This window comes from Scatophagus argus, chromosome 4 (genome assembly GCF_020382885.2).
Source record: "Scatophagus argus isolate fScaArg1 chromosome 4, fScaArg1.pri, whole genome shotgun sequence".
NCBI classification, from domain to species: Eukaryota; Metazoa; Chordata; class Actinopteri; family Scatophagidae; genus Scatophagus; species Scatophagus argus.
Genome location: NC_058496.1, coordinates 15,979,199 through 16,000,258, shown reverse-complemented (window position 1 = coordinate 16,000,258; position 21,060 = coordinate 15,979,199). Strand labels below are relative to the sequence as shown.

General features: G+C 41.5%; 1 protein-coding gene across 3 annotated transcripts in view; it reads right to left on the bottom strand.

Annotated features, from left to right (window-relative positions):
- Positions 1-14,411, bottom strand: part of LOC124057352 (neurogenic locus notch homolog protein 1-like) — a 39,193-nt gene extending 24,782 nt beyond the window's left edge. For all 3 annotated transcript variants that reach the window (XM_046385477.1, XM_046385478.1, XM_046385479.1), the window contains exons 1-4: positions 14,061-14,411; positions 13,212-13,299; positions 2,083-2,345; positions 1,589-1,927 (exon numbers count right to left, since the gene is read on the bottom strand). In XM_046385477.1, coding sequence (XP_046241433.1) covers positions 1,589-1,927; positions 2,083-2,345; positions 13,212-13,299; positions 14,061-14,295 — 925 coding nt within the window. In that variant the 5' untranslated portion in view covers positions 14,296-14,411. The remainder of the gene's footprint in view (positions 1-1,588; positions 1,928-2,082; positions 2,346-13,211; positions 13,300-14,060) is intronic.
- Between the last annotated feature and the right edge of the window lie 6,649 nt (positions 14,412-21,060).

The window sequence follows — 21,060 nt, the reverse complement described above, 5'->3', positions numbered from 1 at the left end:
AGCTTTCATGTCCATTAACATGACAAGTGAAAAACAAACAAACCACCTTGTTTGAGATTGTTTTTTATAAATAACAAACTAGTTCTTAAATGCATTCCCTCCTCACAAAACACTTGCCAACAATTTTCCTGAAATATTTGAAACCTGCATTGTTTACATATAAGTTCACTAGCTTGCAGTTTTCTTCATGCCTGCATTTTGCTGATGAATTTCAACTTTTCTTGACATATTACCACCGTGAAACAATGTGTATGCTGTCATTCACGTGCTTGGGTTCATACATGTGCATCTTCATTTGCAGGAACAACATGAAAGCCACTCTTAAAAATATTGTTCTATGAGGTTACTCCAAAGGTAACCAGGAGGAGTTAGATCATCGGCTCACTAAAAGTTAACTATGAAGTGTGTTGAAGGATAAATTTGTTTTTTCCCTCTTTTTCAGGGAATAGCTTGTTAAAACAAGTTGCTACACAGAGTTATTACATGAATTCCTGCACTCAGTGGTAACAAAAACAAGGCAAAGGTAGTCTGTAGTCTGTGTGAAGGTGATGAGGTGGTGGGCAGGACCATAGTCCCAGCAAGCTTTACTTTACTCCGCTATGTGAAAAGAATGTTGTCCTTTGACCATTTCCTTACGATAAGCCCAATGCCTTCCTGCTCTGCCTTGTTCACACACTGTACACACCAAAAACAGAAATACACACACACACACACACCAAACACATAACATAAGCAGGAACAGCCCTGCCTTAAATGACATCATCATTTAGCCAGCAACTAGCAGGCCCTGATATTTAAATTTAAGTTGAGAGACTTCAGGAGTGCATTCAGAAATGAATAACCTGACCTTAATGGGATCACATGATTCATGTCAGCTTACAAATAACAGATCTGGGTGATTTCATCGATATTTTTAACCAAAGAACTTTTTTTAAAAAAACTAAAGCCTTAATAACAACACAAACTCTGTAAAGGCCAGCAGACACCTGAAAGTGGAATTGTGAAATTCATCACCTATATTTGTAAAATAGGATAGGATAAAATAGGACTTTCAGGGTTAATCGACAACTGTTCCTGAGCTTCTTTAAATTCTCTCTGTACTGTGCCCTTTAGTCCCACCTATCCTGTTTTATCAGGACTATTATCATTATTTCATTAAATAAATATATTTATAGATAAGTTTCACTGAAGCTCTCTGATCTAAAAAAAAATCCTGCCTGCTTGTCGTTTTGTCATCCACTCGCAGGGGTAGTTGGTTAACTGCTGTAGTTTCTGAGCTGACAGCTAATGTAAAAGCCAGCCAGGAGCATACTAGCACTGGTCACAGTAGCAGTAGCTATTAAATCTGCTACTGTACTTCATTCTCTCTACTCTCTAATCAGCTACCAACTTTTTCTCAGTAACCTGGTAATAAAACCACAGGTTTTTTTTTTTTACATCTTTTTCATAATTGTCTGCAAACCATTTATCTTCTGTGGAGCATTTATACTCCAGCAGATAATAAAGTTATAGAATAAAGTGGTAAGTAAGTAAATTTTGGACTCTCCTGCTCTTAGTTGCCTCACTGAATTGAGTGTAATGTTCCTACCTGGCACACAGGAGCATTCATAGCTGGTCTCTCCCTTCTGGATGCACGTGCCTCCGTTAAGGCAGGGTGATGGGCTGCAGGGCAGGTACCGGCTTTCGCAGTGCTTGCCTGTGTACTCTGTCGGGCACTTGCATCGGTAACCACCAACATCATTAATGCACTCCCCGCCGTTCTTGCAGGGCGATGGGCTTGTATCGCACTCGTTCACGTCCTGTTTGCAGGTTTTTCCTGAGAAGAAAGGCGTGCAGGTACAGATGTAGTGGGACTCAATGGCGGAGCACTGGCCACCGTTGGCACATGGGTTGGAGGCACAGGGGTCAGCTTGTTGGCACAGTTTACCTGAGGGCATAGAGATATTACTTTCTAGTTTAGCCTGTTTGGTAACCCTCCCAATCATTCAAATCCCAAATGCTCTTTTTTCTGTTTTTCAACACTGTTGATCATCTTTCAACCTCTCAGACCCCCTTCTGTCATAATACTGCTGGGTGTTTTACCTGACCATCCAGGTGGGCAGCGGCACTTGTAGGTCTGGAGACTCTCAAGCTCGCAGGTGCCTCCGTTATGACACGGCGCACTGATACAGACATTGTTGATGGGCGTCAGGCAGCGGCGGTCGGTGAAGCCCAATTTGCAGGTACAGCTGAAATCCACAGTATTCCCCTTGGGCACAGCATGACACGTGCCGCCATTCATGCATGGCGAGGTGGTGCATGGGTCATGAAACTGGCACCTGCTTCCTACATATCCATCCCGGCACCTGAGAAAACACAAGCAGAGAGGTCAGCAACAGTTTTATGGCCATTGAGAAGTGAGGAATTAGAGGTAAGTGACTTCAGCAGACTGTCATTGTATTTATCTTTAGCCTACACCTACTATATCAGAGGTACCATTCAATAACAAGATACGTTATTTATCAGGAAAAGCAAAGTCAGTGACTTCCTGTATGCATGCTGTTAATTACAATTTTGCAAAATTGTTTATTCACAATTAAAAAATAACAGAAATAATAACTTCTGAAGTGGGCTTGTTTTTAGAAATACATCTACTGCATGACATTCCCTCTAATGATGGCTTGCATTTTATAGGTTTGTCTGGATTGCTTAAAGTACAACATCTTGAACTAGACTAACTGAGTAGGCAAGAAAAATGTAAAAAGATTATGTATCCACCATTACATCATAAACACATGCAATTTACTAATGATATAATAAAAAGCTTCTATTTTCAAGACATATTGGTCTTCTAATAAATGTCCAATCTTTATTTATTTACTCACTTGAAATTAGCATTACAATGAATGGATCTGGTCAACGGGAATTCCCAAAAACTAGTTTCATCCATTGAATCTTTTGCAGCTTACGACTGATTGAGGAGTTCACAGGGGTAAGGCAATATTTTCTACTAGGTAGGGTCATCCCTTTGTCTGGGACTATGCATATAAATCAGCTGCTTGGGTAACAGCCTTTACCAATAGGGCCAACTATCCATTTCTCTCAAAAGCTGAAATCGTCCTGCTGCTTTTACAACATGGCAACACCGCCATGAGTAACTATGCTTTAAACGGGACATTCGTCTTTTTACCGTCACCCCCTTGTGAACAATGTGTTTCAGGCTATAAAACAGAGTGGTCTGAGCAGGGGGAGGAGGGGGACGAACTCCTGTGATGTTTCTCACAGGTTGTGTCCGAGCCATAAACGCCACTCAGTCCCTCTCAGAGACAGAGCTGCTGCGGATCACAGGGACACATTCACACATTTACAATTACAATGAGAGGAGTTGAAGGGTGTCCCCCGAGGATACGCACAGCTCAACAAAGGGGCCACACACACACGGAGCACGCACACACTCATACCTATGCAGAGTACAGTCTTTTACACACACACACACACACACAGGAAGATTACGTATGAAGTTTAAGCACAAGACCTTGTACGTTCAGTTCAGAACAGCATGCATATTCACACGTAATACTGAAGGTGATGGTCAGTCAGGCCAAACTAATTTTAATATATCTCATTAATCTTATAGAGGCCAGACTCCTGAAATATTAAATGTTGTCGCCACACAAGCAGTCGTACAAGAACTTTGCCTAAAGGTCTACAATCTAAATAATTAAATTTTGAATCTGTGAATATGTGATGAAATGATTAGTTCAACGGGAATAGAAACACGAGTATTCCCTCTCCTGCCTGAAAGTTATAAGACTCAAAATCTACCTACCAGCTGTCTAAAGCTCAGTAATTAACACATATATCTCATTTGTTTACTCCGTATAAAAACTGAAGACTGGAAAAATGGATCCATGGGCGTTGTGTGTGAAACTATTTCTTGACCGGATGCAGTGACTTCCTGAATTCTCCACTGGTCACCTGACAACCTTGTGATGACAAGAGTATATATATGTATGCCTTCACTACCAACTGACAGTTTCAATACAGAGTGTAGTACAGACACATTTCTGTCGGTAACAAAGTATTGAGGTCCAGCACCAAGCCCTTTATGTAGCTCTATTTGACACCAGTTCCAACCACCTCGGACCTGCTACATTACATCCCCATATTCATCATCTTCACAGATTCAATGCTGTTGTCAACAACGCTGGGTGGCCACGGAGGGTTGGTCATTACAAAGAACAAAGTATCTGTTCAATAGCAGAAGAGACAAGAACAAAAAAAGGACAGTATTTGGAATTCTTGTTCCTAATCCGTCCTTTCCAAGAGTTGAGACAGGAGAAAAACAGCCATCATGGAACTCGTCAGCGGGACTGAAACGCACTGGTTTTGACCCTTTTGTCAGCAATCATTCATCCCGAGGACAAGGCTGCATCTATGCCACAGTGTTTGAGCTGCAAGCCAACATTATGGCAACTTCAAAGCACCATGCCACCACCTCAGTGCTTGTTATTCTTCCCTCCTCAGAAAGAACTTGCTCAAGCATCAAACAAGAGATGGGAAGAGGATGAAACAGAAGACAGTAAGGCACAACCTCTGCCAAGAAAGATTTTTGGAAAGAGAGAAAAATTACAGATGGAATGTCTAGAAATCAATGTTTTGTTTTGTTTTGGAGGCTTTTTTGTAGCACAAACAAAAAACAATTCTATTTGAATATTGTTATGTTGTACAGAAACAACACTGTGCATAAAACATCCTGCCGACATCAAAGTGGCCTTCTCATGACATTAAAACCCGCCGTCACTCTCAAATACCTGACCAGAGCCAGCAAGTCTGTTAGCCCTGAGGGGCTGGCAGCACCATGTCCCCAAACATTCCCAGGGGGTCCAGTGTTTATGTGTGTGTGTGTGTGTGCCGTGGCCCCTCTGTAGGGACAGGCGTGTGTTTAGACAGGGTCTCCCTCTCGGGGGATTAGGCAGCCTTAGGACTGTGGTAAGGAAAAGAAAACATCACATGCTAGGCTGCCCACTGCATAAACAGTAGTATTGAGTGGTGGCATGTCACCACGTAGAGAGCACAGAGTGCTACCTTGGCTGAGTGTCATTTAGCGTGGGATCATTGTAGCATTAAGGTCAAACAAGTAGTGAAAGTCACATCAGTTACATGCAAATAAAAAAATCTCTTTTTTATTAGTTGAATAATTATATAGCCGAAAATCATTAAGTAGAAACTTTGACCTTTTCATCTCATGAAAGAGTGTAACATGTTTTAAATGCATACAACCCAGACTGAATAAGATGTCGATGATATTCAATTGTATATTGGTGTGTGTGTGAGGGAGAGATCAAGTTGGGGGGGGCGGGGAGCGGCAGCAGATCTGCCTGCTAGAAGGCCAGTCCAGTTTAGGTCTCAGTGGTGGCGGGTGCTGAGGTCGTGAGGCGCCACACGAGCTTGCTGGAAAAAGGCCGCAAGGAGCAGGTGCGCATGTTAATGAGGAGACAGCAGCTGCTGCCCCGGCCATTCACCCCCCCCTCCTCCCACATCCCCGATCCCACCACTTCGCCTCCTTCCTCTCCATGGCACCCCATCCTACTACTGTCCTCAAGCCTAGACACAGACAGGGGCCATGCTCAGCCAAAAAACAAAATCATGAATTTGTCATTTTGAGTGGAAGTGTTAGTGTGTGTGAGTTTTTGCTGGAGAAAAGTTTTCATACAGGCCAGGAAGAAGTATTTATCTATATATAAAGATTTAAGATCAACATCGATTTGACTTGAAATTTACATGAAATTACTAGCATGTTTTTTTTTCAATAACATCATATTTTTTACTTCAGACTCACCACTCCCTTCAAGGACATCTTGACATTTTTTGCAGTGCTGGTATCTGAATGGCCAGCCACTACTTGGCAGAGAAATGAAAAACGAGAGTGACAGAGAGCCAAGGATGAGTGGGCCCATTGTTTTTCTTCCCCATTCAGAGTTGACCACAGGCCAGAGAGTATTCAGCTGTTACACCTCCTCTTCCCTCGCCTTCTCCTCCTGTTTCTCCCTCTCTGTCTCTTTATTCGTTATATGGATCAAATTTTCCCCCCTTTTTTCTCATCACTGGTTTTACTTCCTCTCTTCAAAGCTGTATGGTTGCTGGCACTTTCTTTTCCCTTTTCATTTGTAAGACAGCACATTAGGATTTATAAGTCTCAACTGACTCCTGCTCACTCACCCAAAACCTTCTTCCAAGTTACTCTGAACCTTTTTAGTGGTCTGTGATGTTTGAGGCCAAGCACAAGGCAAAGACAAAGCTTAAAATCCAAAACACACACAAGCAGTGGGACAAACAAAAGAGCCTGAAAGAAAGGAAACCGAAACCAGTTTGGTTGGGTTTTTGAGAGAGACTGAAAGGGGTTGCCAGTTCAGAAGGAATTTTGGTGTTTACTCTAAAGAGTCTCCTGTCCTGATTCTTAACCCGACAGTCACTGGCAGCCTCCCTTTATGGTTACTTGAAAAAACCTGAAACCTGGCATCTGCTGTTGCAAAACAGCCCAGGGTCTCACACCAAGGCCTAAAAGACAAACAGATAGAGCCCCTGTGCCCTTACCTCGGTGCACGTGGACGTACTATCCAAACGCACTCTGGCCGAGGTGCTAGTAATAAGTCAACTGTAGCACACGCTAGGCAAAGAAGGGTAACAGTTTGCTCTTTAGTTTGGCAGGAGCATGTCAAATACACGCTCAGCACAAAACAGCTTTTACAGGCATCAGGCTTAACTGCCTCAATGAGAGCACAAACGTATAAAGTAGGGGATGCAAGACAAAAGATATTCAACGACTCTTTTATGGAGTCTTGACTGTATTCAAAACAAACAGAGCAAAGCAGCTGCTTCAACAAGAGAAATCTGCTGGCCTGGCGAGTGGGATAATCTCCACAGCAGCAGGTAAACCGGGCTGCTGGAAAGGTAAATAAAGAAGACATGAAAAGAGGAGCACAAATCAGATATATCAGGTGTTTGGGGGGTATCACATAACTGCAGGACAGCAGTGAAATTATCTCTGTGGTAAGGCCGATACTGTTATTATCTTTTCTGTCATCCGTGCCCCAGTAGTCCTCATTGTTCTCCTCTGTGCTCACTTCTGGGCTGTCTCTTCTTCCACCACTGACACAGCAGCCTATGGCAACAGGTCTGAGACACACTGATGGGATGTATAACAGGGCCGGGCGGCGGCCTGAGCCTGCAGCAGATGTTGGGGTGACATCTGACCCTTGGCCAGGCGTCACTCTAAAGGGGTTTTCCTCAGTGTCGGGCCAATCTGCCATCTGCCATCTTTCCAAGGTCACACACAAACGGGGACAGAGGCTTTGAATGTAATATGTGGGCTACACATGTGCACTGTACACAAATAAAAACCTAGAATGAGAACACAGATTTTGGCAGCTGTACGGGCCCCAATCCGAATCCATTTTAAGAAGATTAGTGAATTAGGTTGCGCATTTATTAAATTACTGTGCCGTGAAAAGCTCTGTGTGAGAGAGAATCAGTGTCTGGTTCCATTTCAGTAAGTGATATAATAATTAGGATTATTTCAGATCATTCTAAATAATCCTTTTATACATTTTAGCACAACTAATGTTTAGGGTGCAAGTAAAGCAACTTAAACTTGGATTATATTCACATTTACATCTTTCCATCATTTATGACACTGTATTTGACAAAGTGATTGCTAAGGTCTGATGCAGCAACAAACACAAGCCAGGAGACGGCCAGAGAGTTTTAGCAGGCTAAATCAATTTATTCTTTATCTGTATGTAAAAGTGAGGGTGAAAGCATCCAAAAGCTCAGCAATCCTTCACTGCACGAAAAGCTGTGCGTATCCCAACTATTCCCAAATTACTAGCTATTGCAGCAAGCCATGGTTGAAGTAGAAACAAACAATTGATTAGCTGATCATCAGAAAATTCAGTCCGCTGCTGAGCTGTCCTTGTGAAGTGTGTGATTTATGTTCATTGTAAATTGGCTATTCTGACGTTTTTGAGTCAGTTGGGCAAAAAAGTCATTAAAAAATAAAGCTCAAGATATCATCTTGAGCTTTAGGAAATTATGATGGGCATTTTCAGTATTTTCATAGACCAAATGAGTGACTGATAGTGCTTTGGCTTTCTCTTCTCAGATTTTGTTTGAGTACAGTTTGCCAAGCTTCCACATCTCACAGAGGATGGCCAAAAGATGTAAATAAGACACAAGTTGTGATAATACCTTAAGACTGTTATGTCAAAGTCTTTCTCTCTCAGGTGTCTCCTTCAGCGAGGAAGCGCTTTCATCCAGATCAAACTGTGTTAGTGGAGTACGTTTGTACCTCTGGCCACCCCTCCCCTCATCTCTCCTGGCTCCCCACCACTCGTTCTCATTTCCTGGCTGTTTGGTCCTGTGCCTGGGCTAAGTCCCCTTTAGTCTTGGCTGATCTGTTTTAAAAGCATTTGCCCAAGGGGGGCCTCTCTCCTCTCCTTGCCTCCTGTTTTTCCTTTCTTCTATTTATTTATTTATTTTTTTTTTTTTGCACTCGCTTGTGTTTTTCCAGCAGCATATAATGGCTGACCACGGTGACAATGCCACCACTGGTAGAGAAATCCAGCATTATAAAATGCACACTTACATACAGTTTGAATCACACGAAGCGAGCCTCGTACTGAAATAAAAATAGCTCTTCCACTAAAACCAAAGCTGCCACAAAAAAACGGGGCTGTTGTTTGTTGTGGAACTGAAACCAGAGTTACCACCAAATCCCCACTGGCTACAGAAATTACAGGGGAAACTCTGCCCCTCTATCCCTCTCCTTACATCCATCCTTCTTTTCCTTCCTCTCTAATCGTACAGGAGAGCTGACCTGGCCAGCCCACATCTGGCAGACTTCATTAGAGACCCTGTTTATTTGAGACCGTTATTATTATGGACACAGCCCATGGGAAACAGCCAGCTCCCCCAGGGACCAACCACTCAGTGTGTGTTTGTGTGTGAGTGCATGTCTTGAGAGTCACAGCAACTAGAATGACTTCTGCCTCTGCCTACTTTACGAGGCTGGGAACCACTTTAATGCTCTACTTGTGCTTGAAGGTGTGTCCGACAGTGCAACTGGACACTACGGTTGCCAACTTCAAGGTTTTAGCCAAAATGTCTTATCACTGCATCGTCTAAGCATCCATTTGCTCCCCAGAAGTCAAGACCAGGAGCTGACTTTTGGCACACTCTGCATTTTTAGATTTTATATGTTGTTTATATGGCTATTTTGAAGTTAGCCAAACTACAAAATTATCTTTTGGCTTTTATATAGCTACTGGTAAATGTGCCTCGCAAACCAGGGTCTATTCATTCAGCCAAATCCTTAGAACAGTATTAAAGAGTAAATTTGACCCCTCCCAACAATCCTGGCTCAAATTCTGCAACTTGTCATGTGTGGATAAGCCTTGAGGAAACATTTTTTCCCCTGTGTGACAGATGCTATGATTGGTATCAGTCTCAGAATCTGTTTTGCTGCTTCACCAAACAAGCTGCTCTCTTTCACTACAAAGGCATCATCACACTCACTTCCCCTAAATATCCAGTGAGTGAGCGCATATCAGCCAGTGAGAGTGACTGAAAGCAAAAAGCACACCTGCCAGACAAAGTCGATCTGTTCCTGTGCTTAACTGAATGGGCAAAACCACAAGTAATCATGGGTATTATGGAACATGCTGCTGTGTGGGTGAGTCACGTCCCTTTTAGTTGTTATACTATAACACACAGACAGGTGGTCTGGCTGAAAGAAATGAGGAAGTGTGGTTTGGAATATGCTCAGTGTCTTTATCTCTCTCTCTCTCACACACACATACTGACTGTGACTCCTCTCAGCCTGCGATCAAAGTTTATGTGATTTGTCTTGGCATATGCCAACCAGGGAAGCTCAAATATCACTAATCATTGGCACAGAGGCTCCCTACCACCAAGTCTCTTCATTCAGCCAGAACACTCTGACAATCAGCCCTCTCACCGGCCGAACTCTTGCCAAAGGGAACACTACACCGGCGGCAGCGGCCATATAAAAGCTCTGCACTGTGCATTTCTCATTGTGTGATGATATGATCAGATACAGCACCTTTTCTTCCCTCGGGTCACTCAGGGGCTGTTTCCTGGCTCTGAATGGCGATTTGTGTGTGTGTGTGTGTGAGAGAGAGAGTCTATCTTAAGATAGACTCATCTCACTGAAGCAAACAGAGGTGCCATTAAGGAATCCGTGGAACCGGAGAGACAAGGGCTCACTTTCATTGAAGTGGCTGCATACTGCCGCAGTCACTGCACATACCAGCAAGGAATTAAAGACTCTGTTTGTTGTACTGCAAAGTCTCGATAAAGGTTGTCATTTTTAGATCTTAAACAGTTTGATGTCCACACTGGTAGTACGTTCAAACAAGTTCAAACATTCAGGCTCACAATGACATTGTAAACTACTGTCAACAATAAAGAAACTGCAAGAGTCAGCGGTGATGGACAGGTGGTAAGCGCAGGTACGCGTATGTAGCCAGGTTTGTCAGAGCAACGATGCTTGTGGCAATAAGTATCAAACCTCAATATTTTTTCAAATATTTTTTCATATCATCATTGAAAGCTGTCAAGCATCAAATGTCTGTCTGATTGTCAAACTTATTTATTCGTCTGTTGACCAGGCATTTACAGATCCATACAATGCAACTGTGAAACTTTGCTAATTTCAGAGCGCAGGTTACTGAGGAAGAGTTCTCGTGTTTACCTGCTCCAATAAAGACAACAGCAAATAGTGATACAAACTCTGATATATATATAGTAAAAAAATCATACGCTAAACAGCCCCAACAATCACAAGAGTCTGAGTAATAATATTTTTCCTTTTGGTCTGACTTTTGGGTTTATACATTTGGAGAACATTTTCAAAACAGTTCTGTTTTTTTAAGACAGAAACCAACAATTTACTGTCCAATGGAATAAAAGCAAACAAGTTTATAAAGGCCTCTGTACAGGGTCAGGCTTTTGTGTCTCTGCTTACAAACTAGAGGAATTTCTGCAGTATGCTTGCATCTTGCTCAACTGGCCTCATCCATACAAAATCCAGGCCTAAATCCTAAAACCTCCTCATCATGTGACTCCTTGCAATCAACAGGTTGTCAGAAATCAGTTGGATTTTTTCATCATGCTGACTAAACTGATGCTGAAGGTATGTGATCTCCCTGCAGCGTCCTTCCGAGCCAGCCAGACATCTTTCATCTCTATGGGCAGAGAGCAGCTCTCCTTTGATTCTGGCCATTGTGCCATTGGAATTTTTCCTGGTCTGGATTGGCTCGGCTCTGTCACTGCTCTCTGCTGCTGCCAAGCCTCTGCAGTAAATGAGAGGCCTCCTCGAAGCTCTTGGGAGATAAACTTCGGGCAGAATCTCAGTGGGCCAGGCAGGCCAGATATGAGGAATAGATGGTATTTATGGTATGGCATTTCAAGTAGGCATCTCTGTAAGACTATATAAAAGTGAAGCATCCAATACTTGACCTGGAACCTAACACTCCAGTTCAAGAGTGGCGGCTTTTTCAACTGAGGTGAAAACAAGTTGTAATTCTGTCGAGAATGAAGTGAGCTTTTGCTTTCGCTTGTAGACTCTAAAATATTGTTTATATCTTTTGACAGCAGAACATTTAATAATTAAAAATGCATAACTTAATACTTCACTGCATTAGTCAAATAGGCTAATACACTTGACACTGTGAGACCTTGAGCCGCTTTCTTTGAAGAAGGAAAAAGCTCACGCTAAGCTTCAAACAGGCTCCGCCTGGTTGCACTTATTTTTCTGTGTTCCACTCTGTTCACCTTTCAGTTCCTCATAAAGCCAAATGTACTTCTTCACAAGAGTTGCACCACTAACTCATCAGTCTTGGAGAATTCTTGCAGGAGGTTCATGAAAAAGGACTGACATTAGCCTGGCAAACCTGGTATTCAGCCTGTGAAAATGGTCACGTGATGTTATCTGGGCTTGGGCTTGACATGATAAAATTTCAAGAGAAAGAGGGGCCACTGAGTTTAATTGAGAGGGTCTAAGAAAATGTGTTATTGTTCACCTTATGCTGGATTTTACCGGCAACATGTTTAGCTTGACCAACAGAAACTTGACTACTTGATGAACTGAAACGCTCAAACCTTTTCAAAACTACAACGATGCTCATCTCCATGTTTAATTGGAGAAGTCTGAGGAGGAGGACAGTGCAGGAGCATAATGACGGTTTTGTGGCTCTGTGTGGAGAGGGTGGGGTGGGTGGGGTGGGTTTGAGTGTGTGACTGAGGGGTGAATAACACAACCAGACCAAATTAAGATGTGGCAAAGGGCCAAGATGGCTGCCTGGGTCTTGCAGTCCCAAAGCTGTGACCCGGCTGGCCCAATCATTGGCCCAGTCGCCGAGCTCTGCGACAGTAAGATGACACTGGCTGCTGCTACTTATGCCAGGATGGTAACAGAGCCAAGCACAAAGTACATCTATTGTTGTAAATACAAGTTCTGGGCAGAGCTGAAGCTTACCAGTTTACACAAGGGGTGAAAACAACCTCCAAATACAACACTCAGAAGACAAAATGCAGGGCCTTGCCTCCATTGTTTTAGCAGGTTAAAAAACATCTACCCTATCCCATCTGTCCAGGGGAATGAGAGAGGGAGAGAGAGAGAGAGAGAGAGAGAGAGAGAGAGAGAGAGAGCACTGAGGGCCATTGAGGAGAGGACAAAATCCCAGGAGAGAGGAGAGGGTGGTAGTAGAACAGGGTCTGAGGGTCTCTCTGGGAAGCCTCACCCAGATTAGTCACACAGAATTAATCGCAGCAGAGAACAATGGTCGCCGAGCTTCTGGCAACCCCAGCTGTCGCTCCGTGAAAGAAAAGAAAAGCAAGATTTAGGACTGCAAGAGTTTGGCTGCCGAGTGTGGTGGCAGTAACACACACACACACACACACACGCGCTTTCTCTCTCCCTCTCTCTCTCTCTCTGCGCCCCTGTCCTCATCAATGTCCATTCATTTCTGTCTCAGCTCTTTGACCATTTGTATCCCAGAAATAGCAACACTGGTGTGAGCGCTCACATGTCAACCAAAAATCTGAGTCATCTCAACTCCAACCATCTCACACATTGCCCACAAATCTTTTCTGCAGGTATTCCTTGTTGTTCATTTATTAGAGGGAGAGACACACAGGTCAAAACTTACTTGCATACTCCGTTTCCATTTCCATCCGGACTTGCTTCACATTTCCCCTGGTTCAAACACGACTCCGTTGGCATGGAGCATCTTAGACCTGCGAATGGAAAGTGTTAATACACCTGCACTTTGCTAAAACTTTTTGAGAACTTTTAAGTAAGCAAGTCTGGAACCAGCTGCTGCTAAAACATAACACTCATTCAAGGCTTTTTTTTCCTCAGGAGAATTATAAATAACACAGGTAATACTCCATAAATGTGAGATCTAGGTGTGACTCTTGCCACCTCAAAGTGCAGGGTTTTTTTTGTGGTGAACAGGGACTTGACACGGGTTTGGCAGTTGCAGGCTCCTCTTTGCAGCTGTCCTCCCAAAAAAATGAGCCGTTTGGGGAGTCACATAGTTTTGCGACAATATACAATATGCTGAGAACATTACTCTCAGTCCAAACTGCAAAGGCATGCGTTCACATACTAGTGAGAAGAAGCTGAGTGTTGGCTGGACGTGACGAGCAGAGTTTGAAAGGGAAAAAAAAGAAGCTTAAATTGAGCTATTGGATGGTGAAAGGATAAGTTTAGGGATAAATCCAACAGGTGTGTGAAGTCATATAAATAAACTTCATGGATGTAAATTAACAATAACATTTGGAAACCTGCAGGGCGAATGCAAAAAGTTTGGTAAAAGCTGCTGCGGGCTATTTCAGTTTCAGTGAGGCGTCTACATGGTAAGCGAATGCAACAAGTTCAACGCAACCTCTGCTCGGAGCATTAAAGACACGGCTCATAAGGATAATAACAAGGATGAACTGGACTTTCCCAAAGGCAGAAAACTACTCAGAGAGACTCCCAGCCCGCCACTCACCTCGGGTTACTGCTATCAGCGACAACAAGAAAGTTAGTTTCACAAACAAAATATGCATTCCTTCTGGTTTAAAGTGGTTGTATAAATCCACGTGGGTTTTTTCATAGATCCGATAGTGTGTCTTCCTCTCCGTCAGATAAAAAAAAAAATAAAAAAAAATACACAAACAACAACTTTGAGTTCGTCCTTTAGATCCACACGGAAAAAGTGAAGCGCGTCTGTGAACTGCGAGCATGAGATGTTGTCACTTCACGTCCCGTGTTGGAAATGACTTGGGACACACACACACACACTCCTTCATCCGCTGCTCCGCATCGAGGGGCGTTATTCTTACACACACACACACACACACACACGCACACACACTAAACAATCTCACAGTTGGAAACTCAGACAGGCGCAAGCTGTAGGCTACAACTTGATGAAGACATAAAGGGAAAGTTTTTTTCCCCACGTGATTGCTTCATTAACAAGTCTTAATCATTAGTCCAGCAATTCATATATAAGTCAATAATATAAGTCAATAATTAGGTCAATTGAGTATGAATTTATTTTTGATTCTTGGAAAAAGATAAACGTTATTCACACAGTAGACTGCTTTAACTTTTAATATGTTTTAATGCAAATACTTTTGAACTTACTACTGCTTGAGTAAAACTCTGAGTGCAGGACTTTTATTTATAACAGAGTACTGTTTTGTTGGGTTTTTTTTTCTTGTTGTTTTTTTTAAGTAAAAGATGTGAATGCATCTTCTACCACATGTTATGCTAAGGTTATACAAAGCTTTATTTATTTATTTAGCTAACAAATAAACTTTTGTACCTAAAAAGAAGGTATGTCAGAGCCCCGGTGAAAGTAAGAAGCTTGCCACTCTGAAATAGTAACACGTTATGCCCAAAATCAAGTTCCAGTTTCATCATGTTTTAACTAACATAACTGCATTTCTAACTATCAATCAAACCTTAAAAACCATACTCAATTCAGTCAAAACTCATAACAGTATTTTTCCTTTCAGTTGAGATTATCAAGTAACACATGAAAATGTTTCCAAAAGTCTACAGTCACTCAGATGAGCTGCTAGGCCTATTATGTAGAAAACATAAAACATTTACTTTGACTGCCCATCTGGAGCTTTTTTTCCCTCTGTAAAGCATAAATGATTTAATAACCGTTGTCTTCGAGATGCTTTTCAAGAATAAAAGTCTGAGGGGAAACACTGCGAGCGAGAAGGTTCTCATGTGCAAAGAGTCACATGTCCCGACAGTAAAGAGCATACAGCAAGCAAATTGGCCAAATGCAGTTTGAGACTAACTTAAGCAGTTAAACTTTGGTCATCACTCCAATCCTGTTCAACATCAAGGCACAACCTGACAAAGCGTGGTAAGTTGCCTGTTAGCAGTTAGGATTTTCAACGCTGATAAATAAATGCTGACAGAGACGTATGGTTTCACTCAGCCGGCCTGCAGAGTCAGCAGAAGGAGGAGCAGATTCCCATCAGGTGGTTTGTGAACGTAGTCTGAGCAGCTTCACACAGGTAACTGCTGTCAGGCGCAGGTAGACAAGATAGACTGATAACACGTGTTTATGGTATGTAGTTTTACTTTTTCTAAAATGGGGTCAGTCGTTTAGGGTTTGGATAGAGTTTAACCTCCCCTTTCTGAGCACTTTTCAAGCCAACATGTCCTTATAGTTTGAACATCTACAGTTAAACAATAAGTGAGCAAACTTCATCTGCTCTCGAGGACCAGGTGATATTGCCAAAAGATTGCCATAAGTGTATTTCCAGTATTCCAGTGATTTTGGTATGCCCCACTGGTGGATATACAGATATTCAACTAATTAAATAAGGTAAGGAAGGAGCAAAATATGTCAAAATAACACTAAAGAAAGAATGAAAAAACACATTAGATTTACAAGGCTGTGTGCCATACTTTTTAAAGTGTACTTTATATTTGTAATCAATTTAAATTACTCTGTAGACGTCATTGCACATTAAAGGGTCTTTTTCTCTTAATTGATTCAATGGTGTATAACACTGAAATATTTTTACTGCAGTCAATCAGGATTGTGAAACCCATGCAGGTGTTAAGTGTCTCACTCAACATGGTCAGGTGCTCATTTTTCTGATAAACCACAGAGTGACACATAGAGGCTCTGCCAAGGACGTTACAGGTTACACAGCTGCCAGAGAGCAAGAAAAAAACATCAAGCAGACGTTTACACCCTGAGGGCAGAGAGAGTGTAGGAGTGCTGCAAGAGGCGCCGACGGAGAGGAAATGTTAAACTAGGAGTTAGAGGTCACAATGATCTGTGATCTACATGTAAATCAGTCTGTTTGCATGCACATTAATAAAATGTTTACGGTCTGATTAAGGCAATGCTCTATATGGGTATTGTCATGTAAATGTGACAGTGTGGTTATCTCATAATCAGCTTTGGTTATTTGTCTGTTAACCTGCCTGGATTTAAACTCAATCAGTGATTTAAATGAAGAGCTTAAAAGGATGAAACCCAGCTTAATCAGGTGTTTTGAATCTACAGTTTTATATAAATGATGTATAGCTAATAGTGGTGGAAAATTAGATTACAATTTGAATTAAACATGACATGGTCAAAAGCTCTGGAACAGTTGTTGATGGAATTGAGATTGTTAAAAGATAGTCCTTACAAGGTCAAGGATGAATACTGAAAGTCGATTTTCAAACCAACATGAATGAGAAATCCTTAAAACGCTTGTGTTCAGTAAAGATGACTTTAGACCTTTCTCTAACTTTTATATGTTATAATGTTACTTGACATATTTAAAAGGACTTTGCCTACTGGGTAATAGTCTGTCCCGAGTCTCAGTCCTTAGTGGGGTCATTCTGAGGTATCCATTTACACTTACTGACCATTTGACACTGTCGGTTTTCTCCCAGGTGAGCATAGGACCGACCTGCAGCTGCACCATGACAACAACACAACCAGCAAACTAACAAATATTAACAAACCCCCCAAAAATTCAAACATATGCAAAAGCTGTATTTCATTTAAATACCCTATTGTGCTGTTGTTCATTGTTGAGAGGGAGGTGTTTATTGTATCACATTGTGAGGTGGAGAGTAAACAGGATTTGTGTTGATTTCCTTCCCATTGTGTTGACCTGGGGCTCGGGGTCTGACCCCTCGACTGGTGGAGCACAGATGGAGAGACCTGATCCACTTTATCAGCCTCAAAACACAGCTGCTCAGAGTTGGATCAAACCAGAGAACTGCAGTACAGTAAGTCTGTGAATACACTGGTCCTCATCCTTTGAGTGATGCAATTTATGGTACAAGGACGGGTTTTCTTTTTCTTAAAGAGCTTGAATCAATGATGAGTTTGTCTTAGTAACAGTATTAATGCTGTATTCACAAAACTTATATCAAATACCATATTGAGAATTGCCATGGCACCTGCATGCTAGCTGACCAGATGGTGTTTTTCTCTCTTATGATAAATTAAATAGTCGGAGGAACATTTAATAGCTTATGCGTCTATTCAAATGATCTTTTAACCGCTGACTTTTTGGCTGCTTGCTACACTGGTAACATAAACATGTTCAACTGCTGCACTCGGTGTATTTCACGAAGGAGATTTCTGCCAAGAATGTGTGATGTTAATTTCACATTGTTTAATAAATCTTCAGTTTGTACCTTTGAGAGAGTGTGTGGGTGGGCGCTGGGCAGCCCGCGGCGGCAGATGTGGTGTGTAAGGACGAGTCAGGACATGTTTATGTAACTGACTGTCGTGCAAAGTGCTTCTACGTGTGCATCGGCTGTGGTAGGACTGAAGGAAAAGTTGTGGACTGTCATGTCAAATAATATTAATGTTTTGTCACTACTGTGTCTGAAGTAATGCAGAAAAAAAATTATATCCTGATGTAAGTGAATTTTCTGATTTCTAATTTTCTAATCTTTCCCCGTGGAAAGATTAGAATTTGGTCTTTGTAGCCTTAGCAGCTTTGTGATTTCAGACATTTATTTTCAGAACACCCGTTGACATTCATCAGAGAACGGACATGAACCTCCACATCCACGGGTTTCATATTGTATGTGTAATGAGAGTTATAGACACTGATTCATTTTCAGGAGCCACAAGCCACAGAGGTTGGAAACCCTTAAATCAAGTCAAGAGATAAAACATCCAGCCAACTGAAATACATCCAAAAATGTGAGTCTATATCAGATGTTTTTAACAATGTTTTTGCCTTAAAACTTCAAACACTTTTTTTCTTCAAGAGGAATGAAAACGTCTTGAGGACTCAGCTTGTGTTCAAACGCTCTCTCAAGGATTAGCGGATAAGATCATCATTGTGACTGGAAGTGACGAGCAGATCATATACCCATTAGCAGAAGTGCGAACAACTGTCCTCTTCACAGTCGTGCTTCACATCACACACACAGTGAGTTGTGTTTATTGTCTTTGCACCTCTTCTTGAAAGGGCGTGACAATTTTCCCGCCGACACTTACAGCAAATGACCCCTGAAAACTGAGCTGCTCTAATCCCTTCGCCCATCAGCAGTGCAGCTCCTACTGTTTGGCCCCGAGTGCCGAGTCCTTCACTGCAACTGTTGTGTTGATATCCCCACTTAATGTCTGAAATTCAAACACGCAGATGTTCACTGAGCATCTTGAGGGGGCCCCGTAAGAGCCAAGCAGTCCTAAACAAGAAGTCTCTCCAGGTCCCTGTGGTCTTGTTTTCTCTTATATCGCCCAGCCATTTCTAATTACACAATCTTGTTTACTGCTTACAAATTCACAGGGCTGTAACAAGCCTTATGGAAAAGGAAAGAACTGACCCTCGTGTCTTCACATCCCCTGAGGGACTCTCATTAACTGGACAAGATTGTTTGGCCCAGTTTAGCTAGAGGTCTGTGAAAGAGAAGCCACAGTGTGGTCTACACTGTATTCAGAACAAAGTGTTTCAGGCTTTCTTGATTTGTTGATGTTTATGTGTTTTGCTAAATTTTGTCATTCATTTTGGGGAGGAACTTTAATAATAATAATGTCCTTATCTACACACATCTACGCTTTTTAACTGTGTGTTTTTACTGCGGTGTTTTAGCCACGTAACCAACAAACAAAAACCTTAATAATTTCCACACCGAGAAGTTTTTTGGAAAGGCCTGTGAAATTTGACACTACTTAGGGAAAAGAGAGACAGCTTTCTAATGAAACAATTTCAAATAACTGCTTCTTGAGTCTTTACGTCAATGCAGAAGGTCATTTTTACTCTTATGTTAAGTGTCAAATAACAGATGAAAGAACATTTACACAAGCTTAAATGGAGCTTTTGTCTAAATGACATTCTTATTTTACCTACGGTTGGCATCAAACCATGTGTTTATTTCCAGGAAACTTCCTATTAGGGCTGCAACAGTTCTTTTTATTATTGATTAATTTGTCTGCTATTTTCTCCCGTTGATCGTTTTGTCTCTAAAATGTTGGGCAATCATAAAAGGTTTTTGACAAGCTTAAGGATCAAGTTCTCGAAGGTGAGAACCAAGAACAAGAAAATCTTTGGTGTTGTTGCTTGAAAAATAATTTTAGCTCTACCTAGTGGCAATGTATTAGGGCATACAAAATAAAAAAAATAATGAAGATGATATTCCAGTTTCTAACTAAACTAGTCATCTATTGCTAGAGATAAAACCAGTATAAGGTATATATTCATATAATTTTTCATATGTGTATCTAAATTTGTCAGTGTCATTTTTCTGCCTTTTATAAACATTTAAATCTCACTTATCTAAAGTGTTGTACCAAATGTATTGTGCTCTGAAAGGTGGAATTCAGCTACGTTATTTTTTTCTTTGGATTTTTGTTTCTGGGAAGGAAAGCATTTTGGACTGGGATAATATAGGATAATTTTGATTTGGCAAGCTGCTTAACCGGACCGTTCACCTTTTTTTCTATTTCCTCATATTTCTGGTTATTAATCCCATTAATGCAGAAGGATCCTGCACAAAAGTTTCACCCTCTTTTGTCTGTGTTTCCTTTTCCCACCAAACATATCTTTAATGCCCAGTGTTTGATTTATTGTTAAAATCCACATCACATCCACCAGTGAGACAGTTCTCATAAGCGTGGTGTCCACTGCGATACAAAGCATACCTGAGGGAAGGAAAATAGGCCATTGTATTGCAGTCCTATTATTTCCTTAGTGTTTCAAACACGGACTAATGTATCCTGGTGCTGCTGTATTGTTCTTATCGGGAGGAGTGTTTACTGATTTTATTGTCGAAATGTGGATGTTGCCCAATGTGAGGAAATGCAGGCAAGGGTCTTTGGCTCCTGCTTTCCTGCAAGGTTAAGGGAAGGAGGTGGTTGCTGAGAGTTGTAGTTGCAAAGGTATTGTTGGGATGGTTTGGAAAACTCTGCTGTGATGTTCAGTCTTAATTTCTGGAAATCTTCTCATGGCTATTTCATGCGGAATCATCAATCAAGCATGTGTGAAACTACGGATGAGAATCAGTGAAAGTTGTTCTTTGTCCAAAGCTTTCAAAATTAGTTTCTGACTTGTAAACCTGTAACCCTCAAGTCAATATCAAAGTCTATCTAACTTCATGACATCAGAGGTCCACTGTTCAGTGTAATCAAAGCCAGATTAACTAGGTCAAATCTAATACTATACTATCAATTAAAAAAAAAAGTGAGGAGCATTTACATAAAACCTGCAACTTGAATTGATCCAAGGAGCCTCATATGGTGCATTCTCTTGTGTGTTGAGTTGTTGTAAAGTTAGCAATATTAGCTTTTAAAAGATTCACTTACTTTGAGAAATATTGCCTTTGTCAGTGGTCTCTCTCTTTTTTAAAAAAATCTATTAATCTAATTTAAATCTGATGGCCGAATCACAATCAATCACTGTGTCTGAAATCGTCCCCTCATTCACCACCCGTCATTTGATAAACACAGACATTTACGTTATAACGGGCAGTAAACTGAGATTTTGGATGCTTATGAGTCATCGCTATTT